Source organism: Falco rusticolus, chromosome 2 (assembly GCF_015220075.1).
Source record: "Falco rusticolus isolate bFalRus1 chromosome 2, bFalRus1.pri, whole genome shotgun sequence".
NCBI classification, from domain to species: domain Eukaryota; kingdom Metazoa; phylum Chordata; class Aves; order Falconiformes; family Falconidae; genus Falco; species Falco rusticolus.
In genome coordinates this window covers 86,004,822-86,029,547 of record NC_051188.1, presented here as the reverse complement: position 1 = coordinate 86,029,547, position 24,726 = coordinate 86,004,822, and the positions used below count along the sequence as shown (strand labels likewise).

At 36.7% G+C, this 24,726-nt stretch overlaps 1 protein-coding gene across 14 annotated transcripts in view; it reads right to left on the bottom strand.

Annotated features, from left to right (window-relative positions):
• Nucleotides 1-24,726, bottom strand: part of DMD (dystrophin) — a 1,095,710-nt gene that overhangs the window by 100,794 nt on the left and 970,190 nt on the right. For all 14 annotated transcript variants that reach the window (XM_037376983.1, XM_037376984.1, XM_037376980.1 and 11 more), the window contains one exon: nucleotides 13,796-13,856. In XM_037376983.1, the coding sequence (XP_037232880.1) occupies nucleotides 13,796-13,856 (61 nt within the window). The remainder of the gene's footprint in view (nucleotides 1-13,795; nucleotides 13,857-24,726) is intronic.

Sequence of the window (24,726 nt, the reverse complement as noted above, 5' to 3'; positions counted from 1 at the left end):
ACTATTTCAGTGCCAGATCACTGGAAATGCGACTGGCATGAGAAGGAATAGCTGCTAAAACTATTTTCTAAATTCTCATTCATGAAAGACTATGGTTTAATGAGTTGTCAAAAGTTCTTCCAGCAGCATTAGTATGAAATCCACGCTTAGTCTATTGGTATTCTTTAGTGCTCATTTAAAATCACCCAGCCAGTTTTGCCCTTGACTTGTTGGTTATTGTGCAAGCTACTGTACTTGCATACAGCTCTGTGCTCAAGACGGCTGGAATTCCATTGTATGAAAGAGAAATACAGCAAACAATGTAGATTTGACTGAGAATGGTTGTGTCTACCAAATCTGATTTTAAGTGTGTTTTTGCTAGCGATGCGTTTACTCAGAACTTGCTTTCCTCTTGTGGCTTGGTAAATGCAGGAGTAACTGGGTGATCACTGAATAGCATTGTCATCAAAGACCTTCTTCTGTGAGAACCCACTACTCATATCAAAGAGTAGTTCACAGCAGGGCTTTGTGTTGAAAATGCAAATGATTATATTTTTTGAGGAGTACTAGCATGCTTATTTGCTACTGCTGAATGCAGCTGTACCTAGTGTGACAGACAGCCTGGAGGCAGCAGCCCGTTGCTCATGAGGGTCAGTGGGCTCAGGACTAATCCATATTTCTGCAGTACCTTGCCAAATGGTACATTATCTCAGAACAAGAAGGGACAAGACAGACCCTCTTCCACTCAGTAGGAAAAACTAGTTGGAGTTTGGAGGAAGCCAGAAGTGAACAGTGTTTAACAAATATGGAGCTGATGAGCGTTGACAAAGCGACACTGTAAACCAAGTTTATGCTTAACTAAGTAAAGCTAAAGTAAACTAAGCTTCCCAATATTGTGAGGGTACTAAGGTGTAACATTTATCTGAAGTAGAGAAAAGAATTTGAGATAACCATCTCCCAGAAAGTTGCTACTTAATATCATTACCAAGACAATTAGCGCTCTATGGTTCAGTCTCCAGGCTCCCCAGACAAGCAAGCAGTATTTCTGGCAATGTCAGCCCCTGCCAACACTGATAGACAAAGTATTCAAGGGACTTCACATTAATGGAGCCTGCTGGTATAGGGACTTTTGCAGGATCTAGATCGCCTAGGTCTTCTTCAAGACAGGGCAGACACTGGACTAAGAAGGGATTGGTTTTGTTGTTCCTTAGAATTCTCAGTTAACCCTTGTGGACAGGTAGGATGTGAAAAGTATCTGCCTTTTGTACAGAGTTACAGTAAAATTGATACAGGGGCAAGTAACCAAGCAATAAAGGTGCTCCAAACAGTACTCTGAAATTAGGTGATGGAGAGAGCAACAGTTCCTCAAACAATTTCTAAAGTTCTCACGTATTTTGTCATTCATGCAACAGAATACACTGGACTGTTAATTTCATAAGTACTGGTAAACACAGCATTGTGCTCATTGGTGAACACTTTTAATGAGCAAGTAGTGGCTGAGGCTGAATTAGATTACTGCTAATCAGAGCGACTAAAAATCTCTCAGAAGAAGATGACAATTTTAAGCAGAAATCAGAAAAACATTACAGTTGTTTGGCGCAGGAGAAGGAAAATAAAATATTTGAAGGGTAAGCAACACTACATGTGTAAAGCAGGCATTAAGTGCATGTAGTAGACTGAAAGGATAGCTAAGAGAGGCAGCAAAACGTTGTGTAAAATAGTGGAAATGTCGATGGTAAACACAGGTTTAAAAAAAAAAATCTATTCTGGTCTTTCTGAGCTTGAGACTTAATAACTATCTTGCAGGGGGTGCTATAAAGAAAACAGGAAAGAAATCTGTAATTAACAAGTTTAAAGGTCGTTGGCACAACTAAATGAAATGAAACTCTGAAAAGAGAGGTGCTGGGGTTGTTATTAGGATATGCCCAGGGACTGAAGACTAAAAGCAGTGCTAGGACAAAGTAGGATAAAAAAGGTAACGGGGTGGATGCAGAGTGTTGCCAGTGGGAGAGGACTGGCTCTGCAAGGGGAGCATTAGAAGGCAAGGGGAAGATGCAGAAAAAGCAAGTGGTGAATTATAACAACGCAAAGCCTGACAACAAGCCAAAGGAAGACAAGAATGAACAGCGGGAAGATGGTTTGTTAAAAGTGGTGGGAATGACCTAGAATAATGTGAACACTGAAAAGATTCTTGGAGATAAATTCTTGGAGGAAATTTTTAGTGACCTTATTAAACGCTGTTTTAGTGAGAAATTAGTATAGAAGTTAAAAAAGACTGGGCAGGAAAAAAACACGGACTTGAAAAAGACATGAATTCCAGGAAAAAGGAGGGCAATGTTCTGGATATTGAATAGTGTCAGAGGAGATACTTGTTTTATCAAGGGCCGTCCTGAAGAAAAAGACTGCCATGTAAGGAAAGAAGTAGCAGATAAGCTTCAAAGAAAATACATCACTAGAAATGTAAAGTCTTAAACAAGTCATTTTGATATGCTCCTGATGTCTAAGGGACTGAAGAAGTTAAGCAAACAGACTTGTTCTCAAACATCCAGTTATTAGATGTTCTAAGTGTCATTCTTCCAATTTCTTCTTTTGAAATACACTATCTGTAACTGATCAAGAAACTTGCTGTAACCTCAAAGGAAACTTGTTTCAAAGAAGAATTTTCTCCTTCAAACCAACAAGGCTTTTAAACCTTGTTTCCTTCACTGTGACAAGCCCTTTGCTTTGAGTTCTTACTGCGGCGCATTAGCACAGCACCGGCTTGACAAATACACCTTCCTTTGTTGTGGACAGCCCATGTGGTCTGTCACTGGTTGAACAGCCCTTTTTTTTGGCTAATATCTAAATAGCATTCACAAAACAAACCCCAAACACATTGAAATTGATGATCATTCAGGTGGGTAGTTGGTATAAATTTAGTTTATGAATAATTAAAGATATGATCCAGAAGCAACAAAATTCAGACCTGTCTAATGTGCTTTTCAGTCATCTCTGAAAGTATTGAATATGGCTGTCACTTAGAGCCAGCTTTTCTTTTGTGCTTCACATCAAAGACAGTTTTGAAAACCATGGGATTTCTTTTCACAAAACATACAGTAATTTTTAAATTATAAATGAGAGGTGTCTATACTTTCTGAAACTATTATTGTGGTGTTTAGATTTGAAAATAATTATACAAAACCCTATAGGTTTGGGTGGGTGAATATCTCTGAATGATAGTTGCTACAGAGTTTATTTTTATGTTTTAAACTGCTTAATTTCAGAATGATTTTTTAATGAACTTGAACTAGCATTGTCTTACAAAAGACACATTGAATATCAATATTGTGAAAGCAAACTTTTAATATTCAATGACTGTGTTTTTATAGTCAAGATTCAGCAAAACACAGCAATAAAAATAATTGAACATCACCGCTATTGCTAAAAAGTTGATAAATATATGAAAAATATTTCACTTTGAAACTTCTCATATACTAATGAAATTTGCTCATGCAAACTGCAGTATGATTTGAGCTGGTGATAAAATGGAAACAGAGGATGATTTTAAACTCAAAATGAAATGAAATGCAAATTAATGACATGCAAAACTTTAATCAAGATGTAAGAAAAACTATCATAAACGTAGTCTTACTTACTTCAGAACTTCTCTAAGTTTAGCTGTTAAATCACATTTATCAAAGGCAGTACATGGTTTATAGATTCCAAGGATTCTCAGCAAACTTGGTTAAAAAACTCCTCTGATATGATTTGAAAAGTGTTTAAAGCAGAATTCCTTCCTTAACTGTTTAGACAGAGGTAATCCCAGGAGTAATAGAATGCATATATGTGCATATAACAAATTAATTAAACCTTAAGATTCCTAAAAAAATTTGCATTTTTAAACCTTCAAGTAAAGTTTTAGTTGAAAGAAGATTTGCCTATGAGTTTACTTAATATTGCTATTAACTCTATGGTTATATCTGGAACTAAATTATACACAGATTTCCTTAGGTACATTTACAGTCTTAATGGCTGCAATTTCTTTACTACTGCTGCTGCTGCTAGTACCTAGTAGTATTTGCAATGGCATTAACTTTTTCTGTTTTCTACAAGATGTGTAGATGAGGTCATCCAGCAATGTTGCCATTGAAGCCTGAAAGCTAAATGCAATTAAACAGTTAGATTACATTTGAAATAATAGATAAGAGTCACTGATCTGGGAGGACAAATGCAGCTTTGGATTTTCTAATGAAGGTGCAGCTTTTCTGTGTTTCAATATGCAGTAGAATCCATTTGCTTTTTGTCACATTCTTTACAATGTTAAAATGTATGTCAGTTTGTTTATAGAACCTCCAGGACAGCAGATGGTGGATTGGAAAATACTGCTTGGAAGCAAAACTTATTTTAATATTTCTGTATTTTGATTTAATTGAAATTGAATACCTTACTTTTTGTCTTCCTCATATTTGTTTATTCCACATTTTCAGGTCACAACAGCTAACACACTGGAACAAAACCAATAAATTTGTATGACCATATACTCTTTAACTCCCATCTCCTTGAGATGCTTATTGGATATTTCCTGCTGCAAAAGGTGTCTTCTCATTACGAACAAAGTATTACACCCATGTCCCAACAAGAAATGCTTTGGGCTGTGACTAAAATCCTAACGTGGTGTTTCATGTTGGTGATATAGTTGAGACGTTTGCGTGAAGTCATCTGTTCTTAAGTCAAACACAGTAGTTTTGTAGCATGCCCTTTAAATTTTATCTCTGTCTAACTTCTCTCTAGCAGTATTTCTTAGCATGCTTCATGCAGGGTGTCATAATCTTCAAGTGGTAACTTCCACATTTTCTCCAATAATACAGCTTTTAAGCAAAAAATAAAAAGAGTTAACTTTCTAAAAACAAAGCACAGAAAAAGGATCTTTGCGCCTCTACTCCTATATTAGTGGTGAGCAGAAAAAGCATCTTGAAAAAGAAAATGAGGAGACAGGAACATATTCAAATTCAAAAGGCAATCTGGGGTATTTACTAGCCAGATATCTAAACCCCTTTTTTCTACTAAACATTAAAATAATAGACAGTTTCCCAGCAGACATCTGGATAAATATGAAACACCTGAATGAGACTAAATTATCATGGGTTTAGATATTTAGATTTTTTACAACTTTTATCTACTGCATGAAAATTCAGATGTGAATGTTAATCCTCCCAACATTAATTTACCCTACAATTTCATTAACGTAATAGTAAGTTCACAGTATAAAGTGTGAAGTATATAGGTGAAGAATAAAACTCACACCAACAACTTTGCAGGTATTTACAGCAACCTTCATTCTTAGTAATTTATTGCTATATTAAGTGAGGGTTTTTTCCCCTCAAGCACCCAAACTAACACTTACATACAGCACTCATGCAAACAAATTGTGGCCCTGCTGGAATAGAGGAGGGAATCTGTAGACACACAGGGGGAGTAGGTGTTAGCAAAGTTTGACCTCTACTCACTACTCTACTCAATAGGTTATAGACACCATTCGGTGACAGTGCTAGGCTGGTTATATAGAGTTCTACTTGATAATGATTGTCTGTTGTGTTGTACCATAACCTCATTTTCTGAGCTTAGGTGCCATGGAAAAAATGTGAATGCTTGTTTCACCGAAACTGCTTGTTACAAAAGCAATTCACTCAGAGTTGCGATGCATTTTTTTAATGGTTTGTTTTTCTATAGTTATCTAGCTGTAGATTTTCTAATATTAAAATTTATCTGATGAATATTTGAAATTCAAAGAAAATATTTATCATGCAAGAGGCTGCTAAACCTGGAGATCATATTTGAAATTGTATTTCATAACGTTCACCTTTTAAATCAGAAAATGAGAGGTAAGTAAAATGAATGTAGATGATTTGATCATTCCTGACCTATTGGTTGGAATCTTTACTTAAGCCTAAATACAATCTTACTGACATTATAGTTCTCAGTTAATTCATTTTACGTTTTCCCTATAATTTATAACCCCTAGGCATAATATATACACAAATTAGTTCTCAGGATTGAAGGTCTAAAGAGAAGGATAGTACAGAACTGATTTCAGCTATTGTCTGACAAAAAAAAAATCATTGAAAGGACCTCAATAAGGAGAAAATAGGTCAAAAAATCCATAGTCATGATTCGGTAAGTAAGGACTAAACAAGTCTCTCAGGACAAGAAATGTGCCAGACAGGTGGAGAATGTTCTGAAAAATAGGAACTTATGGCAGTCTGTAGGAGAACTGGTATCTTAGAAGGTCAGAGAAAGAACAAATGCAAGGGAGATTTAACAGCTTCAGTGAGTTAATTTTGGAAAACAAAGTCAATCTTGGAAAAAAATCTGACCTCATCCCGACAGGCAGGCCACTTAGAGAAACAGAAGCAGCCCAGCTGATACGTCTGATTATTGCATTCTCAGTCTTCTCTTGATTGTTGCTTTGCCCTAGATGCCAATATAAGAGCATTACATAGTCTACCAAAGTCTGGGCATTCATAACAAATAAAGCTGGTAACGTGAATTGTATGTGTCCATATCCACTACTTTTTTCATTGGTATTGAAGCATTTCTTAACACACACAAATGTTATAGTCCTGCGTTCCATTAGACTGATAAGATCATGAAGACAACAAAAAAGGCACAGTAGATGAAGAGGGATCAATTTAAGGCTGACTTATTATATGGATGAAATTTTTCTCATGCGGAATGGGTAAATAGTTTGTCTGCTTGTTTGTGGAGGTAGGTGCATCAGAAGAGACTCTGAACCAAGGGCAATGCAGACAATGGACGTGGCAAGCGGTGCTTTGGAGGAGCTGTCATCCTTCAGAGGAAACAAAGGAATTATGAGACTTCTTGGTATGACAAGAATATGTAAAAAATCTGAGATATTGTTCCCCATTTCCTTGAAGATTTCATTGGACAGTTGTCAGAAGCCGTCTTCTCTTTGTCTGTCATCTAAATTAAGTATGTAATTGATCTTTAAAAAAAAGAAAAGTCTGACAGGCAAATCTTTCTATTTTTTCCCTTAATGTGCCTAATCTTTTCAAGTTCAAAGCATTCCAGCGGAAATCAAACATAATTCCTATTTTTGAATCCTGCTCATTAAGCACACAATGTTTAAAACATGGGCTTGAAGTATATGGCAATAAATTTTAGCTATCAGGAGCAGCTGTAAAAATCTACTTTTTTATGGAAGATCTGGCATATAGTCTATAAAATAGACCCATGTTGTATAGATGTCATTCAACTTTGTAAAAATTATATTGGCTATGTTAATTTTTTATTAATTTACTTCAGTTGTTAAATGTAGCCTGACTACATTTAACAACTGAAGTAAAATGGAGTGAATAGTAATGAAGCAAAAAGTAAAATTCAAGCAAAAATCATATTCGTCTTACAATAAATATGACAGTTGTAGCTACAATAAAAGTAAAATATTTAAGGCTATGTAATTACAGTCTATTACTCTATAAAGGTATTTACTCTTTGTATAGTATCAAAAGTTTACTTTTTATATTACTGCCTATAAAAATAGTTATTTTTATAGCCCCAGAGGTGGAAAAGAATGAGTAGGTGGATTTAAAATGTTGATACGTTCCTTATAATTAGGAAAATAAGAAAGCAAATTTCACCTAAAATTCTCTTACACAGCTCATTACCTGCCTAACACATTTTAAGATTTAACCTGCATGAAAATTATCCCTGCACTATTTAACCTCTCTATAACGCTTAGCACAATACACTCTTTGTGAAAATTTGTACTGAACAAATTTGAGAACAAAGCTTGAGAAATTTACCAAGCACTTAAACATGAACAGTGGCATATCAAGAGGACCACGTTCTATGTGTGTTGTGTCAGTGCCGGAGGAAGCCGCTCTCTGCCCTCTGCAGCAGGCCCTACGTTACATGCGCTGTTTTGCTGGGAAAGCACATGGTTTCCATCAGTTCCTGCCCCTAAGGAGAGGCTACAGACCTGCCCCCAGCCCCCACATCAGCTAAGATATGAGCAAATTGCTGCTGAGTACTTATAATTCATTTCAAAACAAATTAAAATCCCCTTCAGTTACTTCACATGTGAGGGCAGTAACTCCCTGCTGACAGCTGGTAATGAAGAGCAGACCCATGGTATCTTCCCAGAGTGCTCTTGCTCAGTCAGCGGGAACACATCTGTTTATAACCTCTGCTTTCATTTTAAAGGTAGCTGAAGTCTCAAGATTTCCCATTTATTTACACTCTGCATTTAAATTTTCATGACAAGTTTTGGAACTGAGGCTTCGCAGCCCTACAGATGATAAAGAAAAACTCTGCACTTTGACAAACCTTCAAGAAATATCAGATATTTAAGTTTTTATGCTACATGGCATGATAATTTACATCACATAAAGGCAGGCTGGAAAGTATTATACTTTTTCTTTCCTTCACAATAGTTTCAGTTTTTCTATGGAGAGTTCAGAACTGAAAGACAGGGAAAGATCATAATAGCTATGCTTTAAAGAAACCAAAACAATACTTTTTTGGTTCTTGGTAGATAGGTTAACTGTCAGCCATACATGTGATTTTCATAGCTTGCTCACAGCTTCACTCACTCCATATACATAATCATACATTATTTATTTATAGTTCCCCACGTCTCTTTCTCTGTTCCAAATGACAGATAATTCCTACTTGCTTTTGTGTCGTGTGCTTATCAACATTCTGCAGAAGAAACAATTAACCCAAGTGATTTACCAGAACAGCAACTCTTTGCTTTATTTTATCTTAGTAGAATTTAATTCAGATAGATTCATTTATCCCGTCTCTAAGTTGAACAAAAGTAAAAGAATCATGGCTTTAATCTGCTTTTACAATGAAAACTCAGGGCTCTTAGCTTTTTTTTCTGTGTTGAAATTCGGCATGGTTAAACCACAATTAAAAAGCAGATTACAAATTAGGACAACAAAGAAGTATGTTTATTGAAAGTGGCCTGCTAGATCTCCAGTGTGAAGTATAGAAAGACTGCGGAATCTAAAACTAACAAAAATGTATGTCACGAGCCAATACGTTTGAAGCAAGTGAAATACTGTCAGAGGAAACTACAATGTCAAAGAGAGTAAGCAAGTGGAGACGCATAGTCCTTGGAGTAAGCTCACTGCATAGCTAATTTATATAGATAGGCTCATATGGATCTTCTCAAGGAGTCAAATCTATGCTCCTGAGAATCTAGCTTTGTCCTCAGCAGGACAAAGTTCAGTGAACTGCACTAATCTGTACAAGAAAATAAGCTTGGCTGGGAAATAACTTGGAAGGCTTCCTTTGTGGGAAGTACTGAGATGAAAGACTACTGTATTTTTGCAGAAGCATTTTAAATCCTTCAAAAGAATGGGCACCGCAAGAGGGTAAGAAGACAGACACTATTAACTGTCAAGTCAGTTATACAGAGGAAAAATAATGTCAAAGATCAGTACAAATATAGATAGAAGTCACCTACTAAATTTCAACAAATCATGATGACAGGGCTACTGAATTTGTTTTTAGAGATAAAGTATGTTGCAGACTTCTGTCCGACTCCTCCTCCTTAGTCCAAGGTAACAAAGACCTCCTTGCACCGTGTAATGGACAACTTTGCTGAGCACAGGCTAAGCCATACACAGGAGAGATGCAAACACAATTCAGAGTATAGCTGTTTTATGTCCCCTCGCACCCTGGAAGGACAGACACTGAGGAGTAATTCAGTTGTGTAGTATGACTTAATGCTTCTTCTGATGTTGCAAAATGCAAAGTAGATGTTTGATTTTGCTGCCTATCCCAGCTTTGGAGCAGTTCCTCTATCTGTTTGATTGCAAGATAAGAATGTGCATGTGTATGCATGCACACATGAGATCCTTTTCATTGTGGGGTGAGCTCTGCTAAAATGTGATCTAACCTGAATTACGATGTTAAAATCAGCAGCCTCCCTAGCTTCATTATCTGTCCTTTTTAGAATCAGAGACTTTTAAAATCTTTTGACGTGTATTCAGTGGTCTTTGTGCTGTGCATTTTTTCCATTTGCTTTTCAGATTTCTGAGGTACAGTAATTGCCTGTTTTGCCTCCTAAAAACTTAAATTTAGAAATTTTAATGAATACCTAAAATATTATTAAAGAGTACAGACATGCCTGTACCTGCTTCTGCTTTCCCGTTTTCTGGGTTGCACTCCAGTAAGAGTAGGATCAAGGTCTTCAAAGAACAAGAATGATGAAACTGAAAACTAATTTTTTATATCCTCTTTTTTTAATCTAATAAAAACTTTAAATCCTCTACTAGACACAAGGACTATATCAAGAGAGAAAAAAAAAGATAAAAAAGAAAAGAGTTTGATAGAATGTGTTTTCAAGCAATTTCACGTGTTTTAATTCAGAGGCAAAACAGGGAGTTACTTAACTCAGTAGCCCCTTGTGCACTGGGCAAGTGCTTTGCACCTGGGCAGCAATATCCACTTGCTGCTTGGGAAACCAAGATACTACTGTCCTAGAACACAAAAACATAATTTCTCAGTTTGCTGGGGAAGAGAGACATGGAGCTGAACAATTGGCCTAGCTTGTCATCTGCTTAAGGAGGGAAGCACATAAAAGGGTCGAGAAAAAAATCCACCAGAACACAGCAGCTGGTGCAAGGCCATTAGGCAGCAATTTCCATTTGGCTGACAGTAGGCCAAGAAACTACAAAATGGCAGAGACTGGGAATAGCTAAAACAGGTTGTATGCTGCTGATAATTACTTTTTCCATGGCAATGTTGCCTACACTGACAATTTGACAAAAAAAAAATAGTGGCTTGAACAATTCAAGAAGGAATCAAGAAAGAATTATTGAAGCGATAGCTTTAGAGGTAACTAGTTGCTACAGATTAATCAACTGTATAAAAATGGCATTTTAATCAGGAAAAATCACAAGGCTTGACGATACCTAGCAATAAGTAAACATTGCTGCTGAAGATTTAGCAGTAAGTACCTCCCAATTTATGGATTTATCAAATGCTGTCATTGCAAATGTGAAAAAAATAAGATAAAACAGTTAAGTATCAAGGGAAATCCAGATAAAATGAAAAACAATAAAACATGTAGCAAATCTGGTTAACAAAGGGGGCTAGCACCAACATTCTGCATTGATGACAAAGAAAATTTATGTAAACACGGAGAGAATGCTATCTGTATCTGTTAAAGAATTAACAACTGATAGAAAAATAATAGGTCAAAGATTAAAGAAATAATATGCTAAGTTTAAAAGCCAAAATGGTACAGAAAACAATTTAACTGTATGTAAATGTGCAATATGAGTAATGAGAATGAATGAAAAGAAATGAGTAATGAGAATGAATGAAAAGAAATGAGTAATGAGAATGAATGAAAAGAAATGAGTAACGAGAATGAATGAAAAGAAAAATGACTGAGGACAGTTGGAGAAGGGAATAAATGTAACTGCTGACTGAAAGTCATTAAAACTTGACCACTCATTTATCAAGGAACAAAGGTAGTTGTGGGTACAAGGAGTCTCGTGCATACCTTTCCCACTGCACGCAATTTGACTAAGAGTCAACCACTTGATTCCGTAACTATAACAGCCTAAGTGAGCTCTTTTTTGAGCTTTCCCTGCTAAGCCTGTCCTTGAGCTAGGATGCCTCTCAAGGTTGCTTTTCGAGACAGAGAGACCTTTTAGCAATGGCAGAGCTTTGGATAAGCCCAGTTTGAGCTCTCCCTGAATTGCACACCAGGTGACTCTCCCCTTGAGCAGGGATGCCTATCAAGGTTTGAGATTCCTTACCTGTGATTAAGAGATCCTTTCTTGCCCAAGTCGGAGACAGCCCTTAAGTGAAACACATCCTAAATGCTGAGTTAATACTAATGAAACATTCGTATTCCATGTAGCTACTCAATATTAATTATTTCAGACTTTACATATACAGTCCTTTAGACATAAACCATTGACTGTGTCTGAGACTAAGTCTGGATCTAACCATACGTAGGCTACTCTCTGAGAAGTAGTTCAGAAAGCAAGGGGGTCCATTCTGAACCTCTTGATTCAACAGGAGGGTCTTCCTTACCCTTTTGCATCACTGGTCTCTGTGTAAATCATTCTAGCTCAATACTAACTTGATTTTCCTTTCTATTTTTTTTTCCCCCATGTAGTAAGTAATAGAGTGAACATCGCCATCAAACTTTAAGTTGCACTTCTACAACAACGTATTAAAACCACTTTTGCCAACACCTCTGACGGTGATTCTTTAAGCAATCTCAATCACTCATTCATGACAAATCAGCGTAGTCAGCAGGATCCTAAATCAGGATCCGCAACATAACGCTACAACTCTTCATGGCTATTCAGGTATTTTCTAAAGTGAACAAAATAAAACAAATGGATTCCTTTGAAGCTGTAAATGTCCTAGAACAGAAAACGAAAAACTACTAAGGAATAAACAAGAATACCACTGACCATTTTAGCACAGAGTCCACAGTTACTCATGGCTACTGGACGTGAGTAGCAGAGAGAGGTGGGAAGCACAGCATGAAATGCATCTTGTGCCTACATTAAGAATTGCCAGGGCTTCTCTCCCCATAAGAGCAAGTCATGTCATGGGAGAGAGAAAAGGAGAATCTTTTATTTCATACTAGTGCCACAAACAGACTCTTAGATGCCAGAGCATCGACTTGCTTCCAGCATTTGTCTCCTGTAGATTGCCCCTCCTCCTTGATAGAGCTTTCCAGCTTCCTTGTGACTGTCTCATTATTCATAGCCAAATACAAACGTTGGAAAAGTAACAAATCTAACGCAACAGTAAACCAGCGTAGCCAGGTATAACTGTAGCTCAGAATCACACTACAGGCTTGGTTTTCTTTGCATGTAAGACTTTTTTTCTTTTTTTAAAGCTGCTGTAGCAGTTCACCTTGTTGTGAAAATTGCAACTGAAGTGCCACCGCGAAAGCTATCTGCAACCAGATGGCTTCAGTGACACTAGTTGAGTTTTCAAAGTCTTTTGGGAATACAGGGAAGAACCACGTGAATACGTGTATTAAACAGCACCCATGTTTCAGTTACTTGCACTACAGTCTTTATTGCAAGTATTGCATCACCTATTTCCTTCAGAAGTTATGTATGTGTGTTCAAGTATGTGTTCAAGGCATATACCACAGAAAATTAAGAACTAAAAAGAGAAGGAAAAATGTATTAACACTTCTTTCTTATTTGCTGTGTAGTGGCACTGTTTAGGGCACTAGAAGCAGATATTTCCAAACTGTTGATTTCTTAAAATTTTCTTCTTATTTGTAATGCGTACACATCTCTTCAAGCAAACTAGCTTAATTTTGGAACTAAACTCTAAAAGAATAGTCCATAGGGAATAATTTGTCCCTTGTCATTTCTCAGCTACAAACTTTACCAAGTACTGTCCCTAAACAAATAAGTAATATAAAGTATGTGCTTTGCTAGGTTAAAACCCCAGTGTATCACATTCACAACTGCAATTCTGAATGTGCTGGGTTTTTTCTTGTTTTACAAAATCTGCTATACATACTTTCCAGTGGGCAATGGTACAAATTAAACTATAACCAGATACCCCAAAGCTTTACTTAGTTTGAAAATGATTTACAGTAGCATAAAACCAAACAACTTACAAATCCGTGCATCCTACTGTGTTTTTAAATAACTAGCACACCTCTGTGAAATTTATTGCACACTTCACTGCTTTTTGTTCTTTGCATATAGGCACCATAGGAGCAGTTCTCAATAACCTAAGAAAATTACTAACTATCCTTTAAATTGACAAACGTAAATAGCTGGAATGAACTACAATTTATACTCACTTGATATAATACGGCACTTTGTTTGGTGAGATTGCCCTCTCCCAGGGGCCTTGGACAGAAGCTGTTGACAACAAACAAACAAATAAATAAATGTACATATACATTCATACATACAAACATACCTAGAAGAGAAACATGGAGGTCAAGTTCAAAGCAAACAGGAAAGACAACGTTAATCTCTAGAATTACAATTTTACACTCTGCCACATCTGTTTGCTCAGTTGCCCATGAAGGCAGGAAGGATTAAGCTGCTGCTCTGAAATTTTTGTCCTAATCTGAGAGAAACTGAACTCATCCAGCTGCAAAGATAAATACACCCACCCCCACCCCCCCTCCTTGACTACTAAGCTTAGAGAACAAATACAAAGCAGAGCAAATAACCTATCTTTCTGGCATTTTATTTTATAGGGTACCTACTAGGAATACGGTTGACTGGGTTTTCTTCAATTTCTTTCCTTGTGTGGTCAGTGCTTTCCATCCTTATAGGAACAGAATTACATGTGTGTTTACATTTTGTGTTGAGTGAAGGTACACTGAGGGACCATCTAAGTATTTTCAGTACTCTTGTTGACTTGTTCTAAATGGAGAACAATTTTATTTTTCTTTCTCCGAATTACTTATTGTGTCTTATTGACTTCCAATAACAGCAAATAGTGGACAAAATGACAGTGCCATCACAAGAAATAGTGAGGAAGTACCATTACTTGGCTATCACAGTGTTAAATGTCAACATCAACTTACAATGTAATGAAAATGTTTTGTAAAAAGTTTTCATAAAAATTGTTGGCAAAACAATTGTAAATTATTTTTTATTAGAAGCAGCTTATAAACTTATAGTTTAGGCCATAACAAACTCTTAATAAAAAAACTTATCTTTCTGATTATCTGTCAAAGTCAGTAGAACCAAGAATTTTCTTTTTTAATATAGTAATTAAAAATAGATGAAAAGTGCTTGGGGGGATCCCGTTTGCTTCACCCCGTGCAACCCTTCTTTTTAGTGACCTCTGCTGTTCACAGAGGAAAATTGTTACGAAGAGAACTAGTAATTAGCTGCTTGCCCATTTGTCTCTGAGCGTTTTCTTTCCTTCTCTTGTTCAAAATAGACACTTAAAAACACCACTCCCAAGCTGCAGATATTTTAACAAAGTCAACAAATCACAATCCATACAAATAAAAATGACCAATATGCACATTGCATGTATTTTGTACTAGAGCTGTTAACCAGATTAACAAAAGTCAGTCATCAGAGTGGGATATACTGCCCCTTTCCCACCCAGGTACTGGAGTGTGGACAGCAAGAGTTGGGAGGAAAGACATGAAACTTATAAAAATGGGTGTATAGTGCAGTCTCGCTGTTTTGGTACAGTTGCATACACAGGAATTGTGAAGGAGGGCTGGAGGGAGGCTAGGGACACCACAGAGGGGAGATAAATCAGATAGCAGCAGTGGAGGAAGCTGGAAATATACTAGATGGTCTGAAAAGGAGAAGGAAAAGCAACTGGGAACAGGGTACAAGCTGGGGAGTGGGACAGTGGGTTCCATATACATTTTAGGGCTGAAAAGCCAGGGAAAGGAAGGAATATGTTTGCAAGAAATATGAATGTGATAATCCTGTTTTAGATTGCGGGTGGCCAAGGAGTTATGGAAAGCCTACCACAGCATCTCTGTAGGTCCTGCGGTTAGGTCTCCAGCCCCCTACTAACACTCTGTAGCTAACCTGTTTTGCTTTCCTATTACTTACACAGCTCTGTAGTCTTTAAAAAACAAAGGCAAAATTTCAAAGGTATGAACGATGAAAACAGTGAACTCTCAAACTGTGCAAGAAACACAGAATTCCAATTACAGCATTAGATCTTAAAAAATAGCACGCGGCACTGCGATTGAAGTCTGCATCACGAGCTGCACGCACAAGAACGCAGAACCGCGTGCATTTTCAAATACAAATACTCAAATATACACATACTATGTGATCAAACGCTCCTTCTTGGGACAGGGACTGCCATTTTGTTCTGTGTTCATAGACTATGTAGCTGAAGAATTGTGAAGGGTAAGGTTGCTGTTCATTAAGCTGCTCTTTTTGGTAGCATGAGCTGCAGCTGTAAGATGTACGCAGCTTCTCTGTTTCTGTGTACTGCTATAGCCTCAGTCGATGTAAAGGTACAATTTGTTATATAATTTATAGGAATGCAAAAAGTATCTAAAATAGAATATCATGTAATGTTTTGATGTTAACTACCTTAAAGTAAGGGAACATGTTCTACTTTTAACCCTATCTTTAGGTTCATACAAAACTCTTTTAACCATGATGCTTAATTATTCTTTCTACTGGTGAGAAGGTAAACTGATGTAAGTGTAGTTTTGGTGACTGATCCAATATTCTCCATAACCCAGAAGACGATAGGAAACTGAAACCAAGGCGTGAGACATAGATTACAATTTTATTTTACAAAGAAATCACCAAGCCTTTGATAGTGCATGTTTTTATTCAGTAATACTAACCTGTGCGTTAATAGGTGGTCCATCAAATAGGCTTAAAATTCCTACTTGGTGAAAATGGTAAAGTTTCTTAACCATGGGAATTGCTATTATCTGAGGACTAATTTGAAGAGGATCATACTAAGTTATAATTATTGAAATAAAATACCCTTCAGTATTAACTAAAAATCAACCTTCTTACATATTTCTCTCCCACAGTATCATTAATATTCCCAACAGAAACAGCACAAAGCTACAGTTCTTCCACTTTTAGGTATTGAATTAAAAATAAACCTTAAGCACAGAATAGATAGCTGCATATTTTTTGGAAGGTGTATTTTTTCTGTTGCTTCTGAACTTATCTGAGTAAGAGCTTTGCAGTCATAACTTATCTCAGATTCTTGCTTATGATAGTGTTCTTGATACATTAGAAAAGGAACAAATACTTTGCTTTCATGAGAACTAAGTGCTGTAGGAATAACAAACAATTCTGTGATGTTCTGCATAATTGGATTTAGTGTTCCTTCAAGAGATTGCTGTGAAGCTGTCTATAATACATTTTTGGTTTCCTGGATGATTCTAGCCTTGCATAAATATGAGTTGACAAAACACACAGTACTTTTTACAGCTATGCTAAGAGAATAATCATTCCATTTTTGGCAAAGCCCAGAGGCTGAGAACAGCTGTTTCTTATCTTTGGTTACCAGTACAGGTTTACTATCCATTACAAAGTTAGTGCAGGTAACAGACATATATATTTAATTGATGGTTAAGACCGTTTTAGCAGTCCATCTAAAACTCTCGCTTTTTTATATGATGCACTAGTAGCCCTGCATGCTACAGCACCTGAGAAGCCGTTTCCTGTTTGCAAAGCGTAATTCAAAAGTGTTTTACTGTTCTAGTTTGCACAGCATAAGAACCCATTACCATACACCCAGCTACTAGTAATGCTTTTGACTAATATGAAATACTACAAAATATGGAGCATTTTAAGAATTAATTTAAATCTCCCTATACTTTATTTGCATTGATATATATTTTAATGGTTACCTAATTTGGGAGTTTTATTCCTTTCTGTTGGTGTGCTAACATCTGTTACTTGCTTTGCTTATTCAACTTAAGTGAACGTGGCTCTCGACGGTAAGCCTAGGCCCTTATTTGTTTGTAGAATATATAATGAAACAGTAGCATGCTGGCACTCTGAACTCCAGTAATGTTTAAATATATGCAGGTATCTGAATGAAATATTAAATAGGATGACAGTATAGTTTTATCTGTGTTGATATTACAGAAACCAATCTTATAAATATCTCACTTTAGCACTACAAACATAATGAAAAATACATGTGTGTTTACTAATAGTAAACTATTTCTCCTCCAGCTATTCAAAGAATAAATTTAGCATGTCCACATTTAAAAGTTACTCTCAGTGGTCCTTACTTACATAGTCAGCACACATTTCTAGTCCCTATATGACAGCATGAGTGTACATTTTCAGTTGTAAATACAAAGAAAATCTTCTGACTCTTGATTTGTCACTAGGGCTTGAAGTACTGGCAAACAGATTTAGGACACTAGGAAAACACCAAGTAGCACCACCCAGTGCCCATACACCATATACTGTTGCATGTATCTTCTCAATTATTTTTTTCTTAGAAATTATATAAGCATTTCAGCATCATGATAACTAAAGCTGAGTTCCTTTTTTTGTTCACAATCAAGACCTGCACTACCTGCTTGGTGGCCATAGTAGCTGTAACTCAGCAAGGTGCTTAATTATGTTCACATTGTAATAACGCTAATAATTCACTGATTCAGCTTAGGAACCCTACCTGCATGGCTTACATTGTTGTACCTAGCATTATCATCATTAGTATCTTTATGCAAACATAAAGCTAGGACTTTGATTATTTATTCACATGAAGTTTGTTTTCATACCAATTATTTTCACTGCAGCAAGGTATGGAGTTGGTGACTTCAGATAAAGGCAAGCAGGGAGGATGAAATGAGACAATCTGTGTCTGGAAAGACTGATTCCCTAAGAATCAGAAGATCACATCCCTGTAAGGTACCTTAACCTTTCAAAGAAGATGCATTGAGCACTATTCCAATTATTTTCAAATGAGAACATTATAAATGAGAAACTATTGCTCTCCACAGACTATAAAGAGCTTATGCTTCTCTTCCTGAGAGAATATGTTAAAGCAATGTTTCCCCTCCTTAATGAGTTCATGATATTCGCTGGCATGATGCCATCTCCAATACGTATGCCAGTGTGACAGTGGCACAATAGAAGTGTTCGCATAATCTAAGTTCTTTGAGATACTTTGCAACAAATGTCCATATACATATGTAATATATTATCCCCCCCAGATTTATAGATAATTTCTAAATTACATTTATTATTATACTAGGTGAGACTGAAGAACAATCAGATTACATTGTGTAACACTGAAGTCTAAGGTTGCACTGTGTTGTTGAGAAACTGATGTCAGAATACATTGGCTACACAGTTTAGAAGCTACAAGGCAGAAACATCAATCAAAACCTGTCTTTCATAAGAACTACACTGCATGCGGTTTGTTCCGCTCCAAGCCATAGCTCACAATGCTGCACACATGGATGGATGTGCAGTCGTTTCTGAGATAGAGATCTCATCAGCTTGGATTCTGCTGTTCTTAAACCCAAGCAAACACTACTCTGCAGTGCTAGCAGCCCCATCTGTTGCTGTAGTGCACATGCAGACATTTACCAAATATACCATTTCCAGAACACTTCTAACCAATTTGAAGAAGGGATTATTAGTCATTTAAAAAGTTCAGCATGTGATCAAGGCCGATTACAACAGTCAGTTCACAAAAGTAGTAAGAGAGACCTTTTCATCCTGTGTGTCTGGCTGTAAAGATTCCAGCCAATCTACAATTTCTCACCTGCAGCCTATGGTCAACATAATATGAAACAACCTAAATAATGCACACCTTTAGTCATGAACAGTGTTTCCAGAAGTTTCCAAATGCCACTTGTAACACAAAATATAAAACCCATCTAATGTTTATTTTCTTAAATGTCATGCCACTACTGTAGAATGGCAAAAATACAAGCATCTACTTGTTTAATAAAGAAATACAACAAAGTGATATAGTCTGTATTGATCCACATATCCCAAGTTACAGGTACATCACATTACTAACTTCTACTGCACTCTTATGCTCTTAAAAATGAAATCTCTAAAACTGGCTCATCAAATGAGGTCAGAAAATGACCTAATCAAATTGGTGGTGATTTTTATGCCAATGGAATGAGATAAATAGAAAAATTAATCTTTGGTAAATATTCCATGTCTCACATAGCAAAACATAACAGAAGCATTCTTTTATATATACACACACATATATAATATGCCTATTGTACCACAGTCCTGGAGTTTGAGGACAAAAGAATTTTCTAAACTGAACACAACGAACCTCTTATGGCAATATGGGCACATGGTTAAGTGCATCAGAGTTAAACGTGGCAGTGTAAAAATGAAGTAGGTTTTATTTAGGCTTCATAGATTCAATGTTACTCCAAAAAGATTGCAAAATACTGGGGGGAAGATTTTGTCTTAGCAACGTACAAATTCAGACAGTGGACAATTGTATAATACACAACAACTCATCTTTTCAGTCTTATATTTAAGAGTAAAAAATAATAGTTGATTACTTGCAAATTATTTAGCATTGCAAAATATAAGATTGTCTATCAACCAAGGATAAAACACAGAAATTAATCAGGCTGTTTAAAAAAAAAAAAACCCAACCAAAAACACCCCCAGCAACTTTCCTGACTACTCCCCCAAAGAAACCTCTGCTTTAAAATAAATACTATACATAATTTTAAGTTTGTGACAAATGAAAACCAAGAACACAAGCCAAAAAGATTTAGAATAAATTATTTTTAAGTACCATTATGAGGGATATTTTATCGGAAACCTTTTTACACAAACCCAAGGTATATTAATTATAAGGAAAAAATTGCTTGCTTCCAGGTAAAGAGAGAGGGAGAACAGCCTCATTTGAAAACTAAGTTTATAATTTTGCTCAGAAATTTGTATTCCAGTGTATTATAGTGGAAAGGGTCACTTAGCACAGAAGTGCAGGAAAGAGGGAAACATACGTATAAAGCTAGAATTCCATAACTCCTATTTCATTGTGAATCAAACATTGTTTTACAGAGAGAGAATGTGAGGAAACAACATAATGGAAAAATTAAAACCCACAAAAGAAGGACTAGTGATTGTATGACCTGATGACATACTTTCAATGTAAAACTAATTCCACTAATTTATTCCAAAAACAAGAATAAAGAGATTCTCTCAAAATATGCCAATGTTTTATCTCTCTTAAAAACCTTTAGCAGTCAGGCAAAGGCTAGCACTACCAAAAGTTGTAGCTAAATCACAATATTCTGAAGACATATGGACTGAAGACATTTCCCCCTGTTGCAGTACAAACAAACTAGCAGGCTACAACAAGGCTTTACCGTTGGTCAGTCTACTGTCCATGCTGCACCTCCTTCCTCCAGAGGCCAGACCACACTGCTGTTCCTCCACCCAACCCCCCCTCCCACAATCCTCAGGGCTATTTAACCACTTAGCAGGAACCAGCTACAGCTGCACATCGTCCATGTCAATCAACCCGCTGCCTCTGAGGCAAGGCCACAGCTGCATGTTATCAATGCTAATCAACCCACTGCCTTCATTCCTCTACATCCCCTAACTTTAAATGTGATTCACCCACCACACAAATCAAGGTTGAATTGGTGTCCAGTGCTGCTACAAATTCACCATGATAATAACGATGGCAAGACCTGTGAACTTTTCTTTGGTGATTCTTTCATAGTTTTCTTTTTTCCTTTCTCAGGAGCACATGCAGTCATCTTGCATTTATACAAAAGTAGAAAAAATAAGTTTTCTAGCAATCAAGCTTCTCTAGCTAATATGACCATATTTAAATGCAATAATAAAACCCCTTTGTTTCCAGTGAGTTCAAAGAGTTAGGCTGATTCTTTTGTGACCACCTATCCTCTACCTTAATCTTACTAACTGGTAATATTTTCTATTCAAAATATTCAGTGTGATATCTAAAAATATTAAAGCATATATCCAAAATACATGGATGAATGAACATGGTCTTCAACGTCTGCACATCAAAAGTGACATCTGGAAGACAATATAATATAATGTGTGCAGTGACAAATATGAGAGAAAGTTATAGCAGTTAGCACTGGAAAATAATCTATCAGGTGGATGGGTAAAGAGTCCTAGAGCCCTGTCATTTTTAAAGTTAGAAGTCTTAATTAGCAGAACTTGCCCTTTTAAAGATGTCTGCCTGTGCAAGAAAGAGCTTCCCTAATCTTTGCATTGCATAATAATCTAAGCACTCACCCAGAACATGGGAGATGTGAGTACTTGACTTCTCTCCCAGTTTGCAGGAATTCAGACCCACATCTCCAATTTCTCAAGAGAGTGGCCTAAATAACTGTAAGAAAATGAAGGCACAGAAAGAAGTAGAAAAAAAACACAGAGCTGAACCTGAACAGCTCTTAGCTTATCCTGAGAAGGAGAGAGCTTGTTGGATAGCCCACTCTTGTGATCATATTTTTTATTTTTAAGCAACAGTTGTCTGACATAAAATGCAGCAGCTGCACTCTGATTGCTAGCTTGCAAAGCAAATTGTTGGCTCCAGTATTTGTAACCTTTCTGTTTCTAAATGAAAGTTGCTATGGCTGCCTCGTTTCGTGTTGAGGTCAGTGCTGTTCCTGCTTGGAAGTCCAAACTCTGAAGGCATAGTTAGGTATCTCCAGTTAAATTATGGTTCCTAGCACACATTTAGGTATGCAGATTTAAGAGTCTGGTACTGATGTGTCCAGATAGCAGAAGCTTGTAGTCTGGGAAATACAAATCACAAGATGTTAACTAGATGTAAATCAACCTTTTAGACTTGCAAACCTAAATGTTCTTTCTGTTCCTCGTGTTTCCAGGTTCTTCACCTTGAGGAAAGTCCATGTTTCTCTGAATTTGGGAATCAGAAGCAGCACCTGGGGTCTTCCAGTCACACTTGTAAGTAATTGCCAGTTATATCTGAGCACTATTTCATGTAGTCACTTCATTGACATGCTATGCATACTAACACATGGCTCATACTGCAGCTGGACAGTAAATTACAAGGTTTGCTTATGCTTTTAAAAGATGCAATACCTTCCATTTTTCAGCAATCACAAGTAATGCATGTGAATGAACCATCACATTAAAAATAGGATTGATAGGAGGCTGGCAAATGATATTCATAACAATCTGACATAAATCCTACCTCTCATTTGATGTGTCTTAAAAAAAAAAAAGTTATAACTTAAGATAAATATCGGTGGGTCCTCCAAAAGAGACAATGAATCCCATTCTTTGTAAGACTCAGCATGAGAGAGAGAGAATGAAAGGCGAAGTCAGAAAAGTAACATTATTCTAGAGGAGTCACTGGCAACTCTGGAACTGGCATTATGTTTGAAATTTGCAGGTACTCTTTTTCACACTTAGTTACTGCATATAGTTTCCAAATTAAGCACCATCATCCATGAAAGGATCACGGGTTTGTTTTTAATTACTTTGCTAAATTCATAACAGTTTCTTTTTAATAAAGAGACTTTTTTTTTTCTATTTTTTTACACCCTGATTCAGATCATTCTAATTAAACAGCAAAACCTTCAAAACTAACAAACTCACTCCAGTGATTCATGATATAATGTCTTGCACATGTAATACATTTATCAGCTATATCTTAACAACTATTGCTGTGAATGCTGGGAGCCTCTGTCCTTGGCAAGGAATAAACTGAGGAGGAGCTGGAACTCTTCAGAGACTGTCAAAGTGAGATTAGTTTGGGGAAGCGTGAAGGACTGATCAGGAGATCAAGGGTGAGAGAGGTGACAGCACCCAGCAAAAAAATGTAGGAGGCTTGGAGAGAGGCAAGTTCACGTGCTAGCAGAAAAATAAGGGCCAGTTTTGCTGAAAGTCCTTTATAATTGAGGGAAGACCAAAGCCTTGCTATAGAGACACAAGTGCATACTAGTTCCTTTGTCATTACTTTTTAAACTTTCAACCAGGAGATGTCTGAATTGTCCTATGCCACAGTATAGCTAAACACTGTCACCTGGTCATTCAGAAGAACGAGTGGAAAGAGAAGGTTGAACTGCATGAAAGGACAATGGAGAAAAATGGTCCCTAATTTGAAAACGCTACAGAGGAGGAGACTTTTTTTTTTATTATTATAATTTGCACTCCTTATCTCTCTAGCTCCCTTCCCATCTGTCTCAGAAATAGCTGTAAGAATAGCTCTTACAACAGACTTCAAGTGCTTAGAAACAGGGACTGCCACTTGATTCTTTGCCTGCACAGGGCATGACAAGTATGAGGTCCCTGCATCACTCCACCGTGGCTTTTGTGCTAGCTTTTTAAAGCCCTATGCAGCTTCAATTCCAACCAAGCAGAAACAGAGGATGCTGTGATTTCTGTATATAAATGACCACAAACACATTAAAAAAAAAAAATACTGCAGATTAGCAGCTCATGTTTATTTCTTCCAGATAGGACAGAAGTGCAATTCAGTGACAGATTTAATGTGAACTTGACTACTGTACCCACATTTTTTTCAGAAGTACTTAAAGGTAGATCACCTCTAAAAGGACAAATTTTCATATCGGTATATAAACAGTTTGGAGCTAAAGACCATCACTCACTCCTTAAGGTGAGCAAGCATGTATGGTAGAGGGAAAGTTGATACTGAGTTTGAGAGGATGAACTGATTGTTACTGGCATATACATTAGGCACAAAATAGCCAGTAAATTGCTTATTTTCTTTACTTATTAAAGTTTGCATTGATATGTGTATCTCAGCTCCTTAGATAAAAATGGTCTGTGAACTGGCCTTGTAAAATAAAGCCAGAGAGCAGAATTAACATGATTGACCTTTTCACTGTTGTTGCCACAGCTAGACTGATCCAGCTTGGACTCTGCCACGTACTGAAAGATTGTTCACAAACCATTTGACCTACCCAATTCTGTTTGACAATGCTTATGTTTGACTTGCTCATCCCCCAAAGTACAGATACAGAAACAAGACTAGTGCTAGATGACAAAGACTTTGGCACTCTCTTCTACAGCACTACCTCCCCAACAGATGTGCTTCCATCATTGCAGCAGATGTGGTACATGAAAAACCTGTATAAGCATGATGTTTTCTTCAGGTGAAGTAATAGTACATGATACTGAGAAACTTGATGCTTTTGGAATTTGATACTTATGAAAAATGGGACTGATAGATGCACTGGCATTTTTCAGTGACTGAACACTTATGCTTGGGAAGGATTCTGTAGATATTTTCAGTGCTTCAAACACCTAACTTCTGCATGCGCATATAAGAATA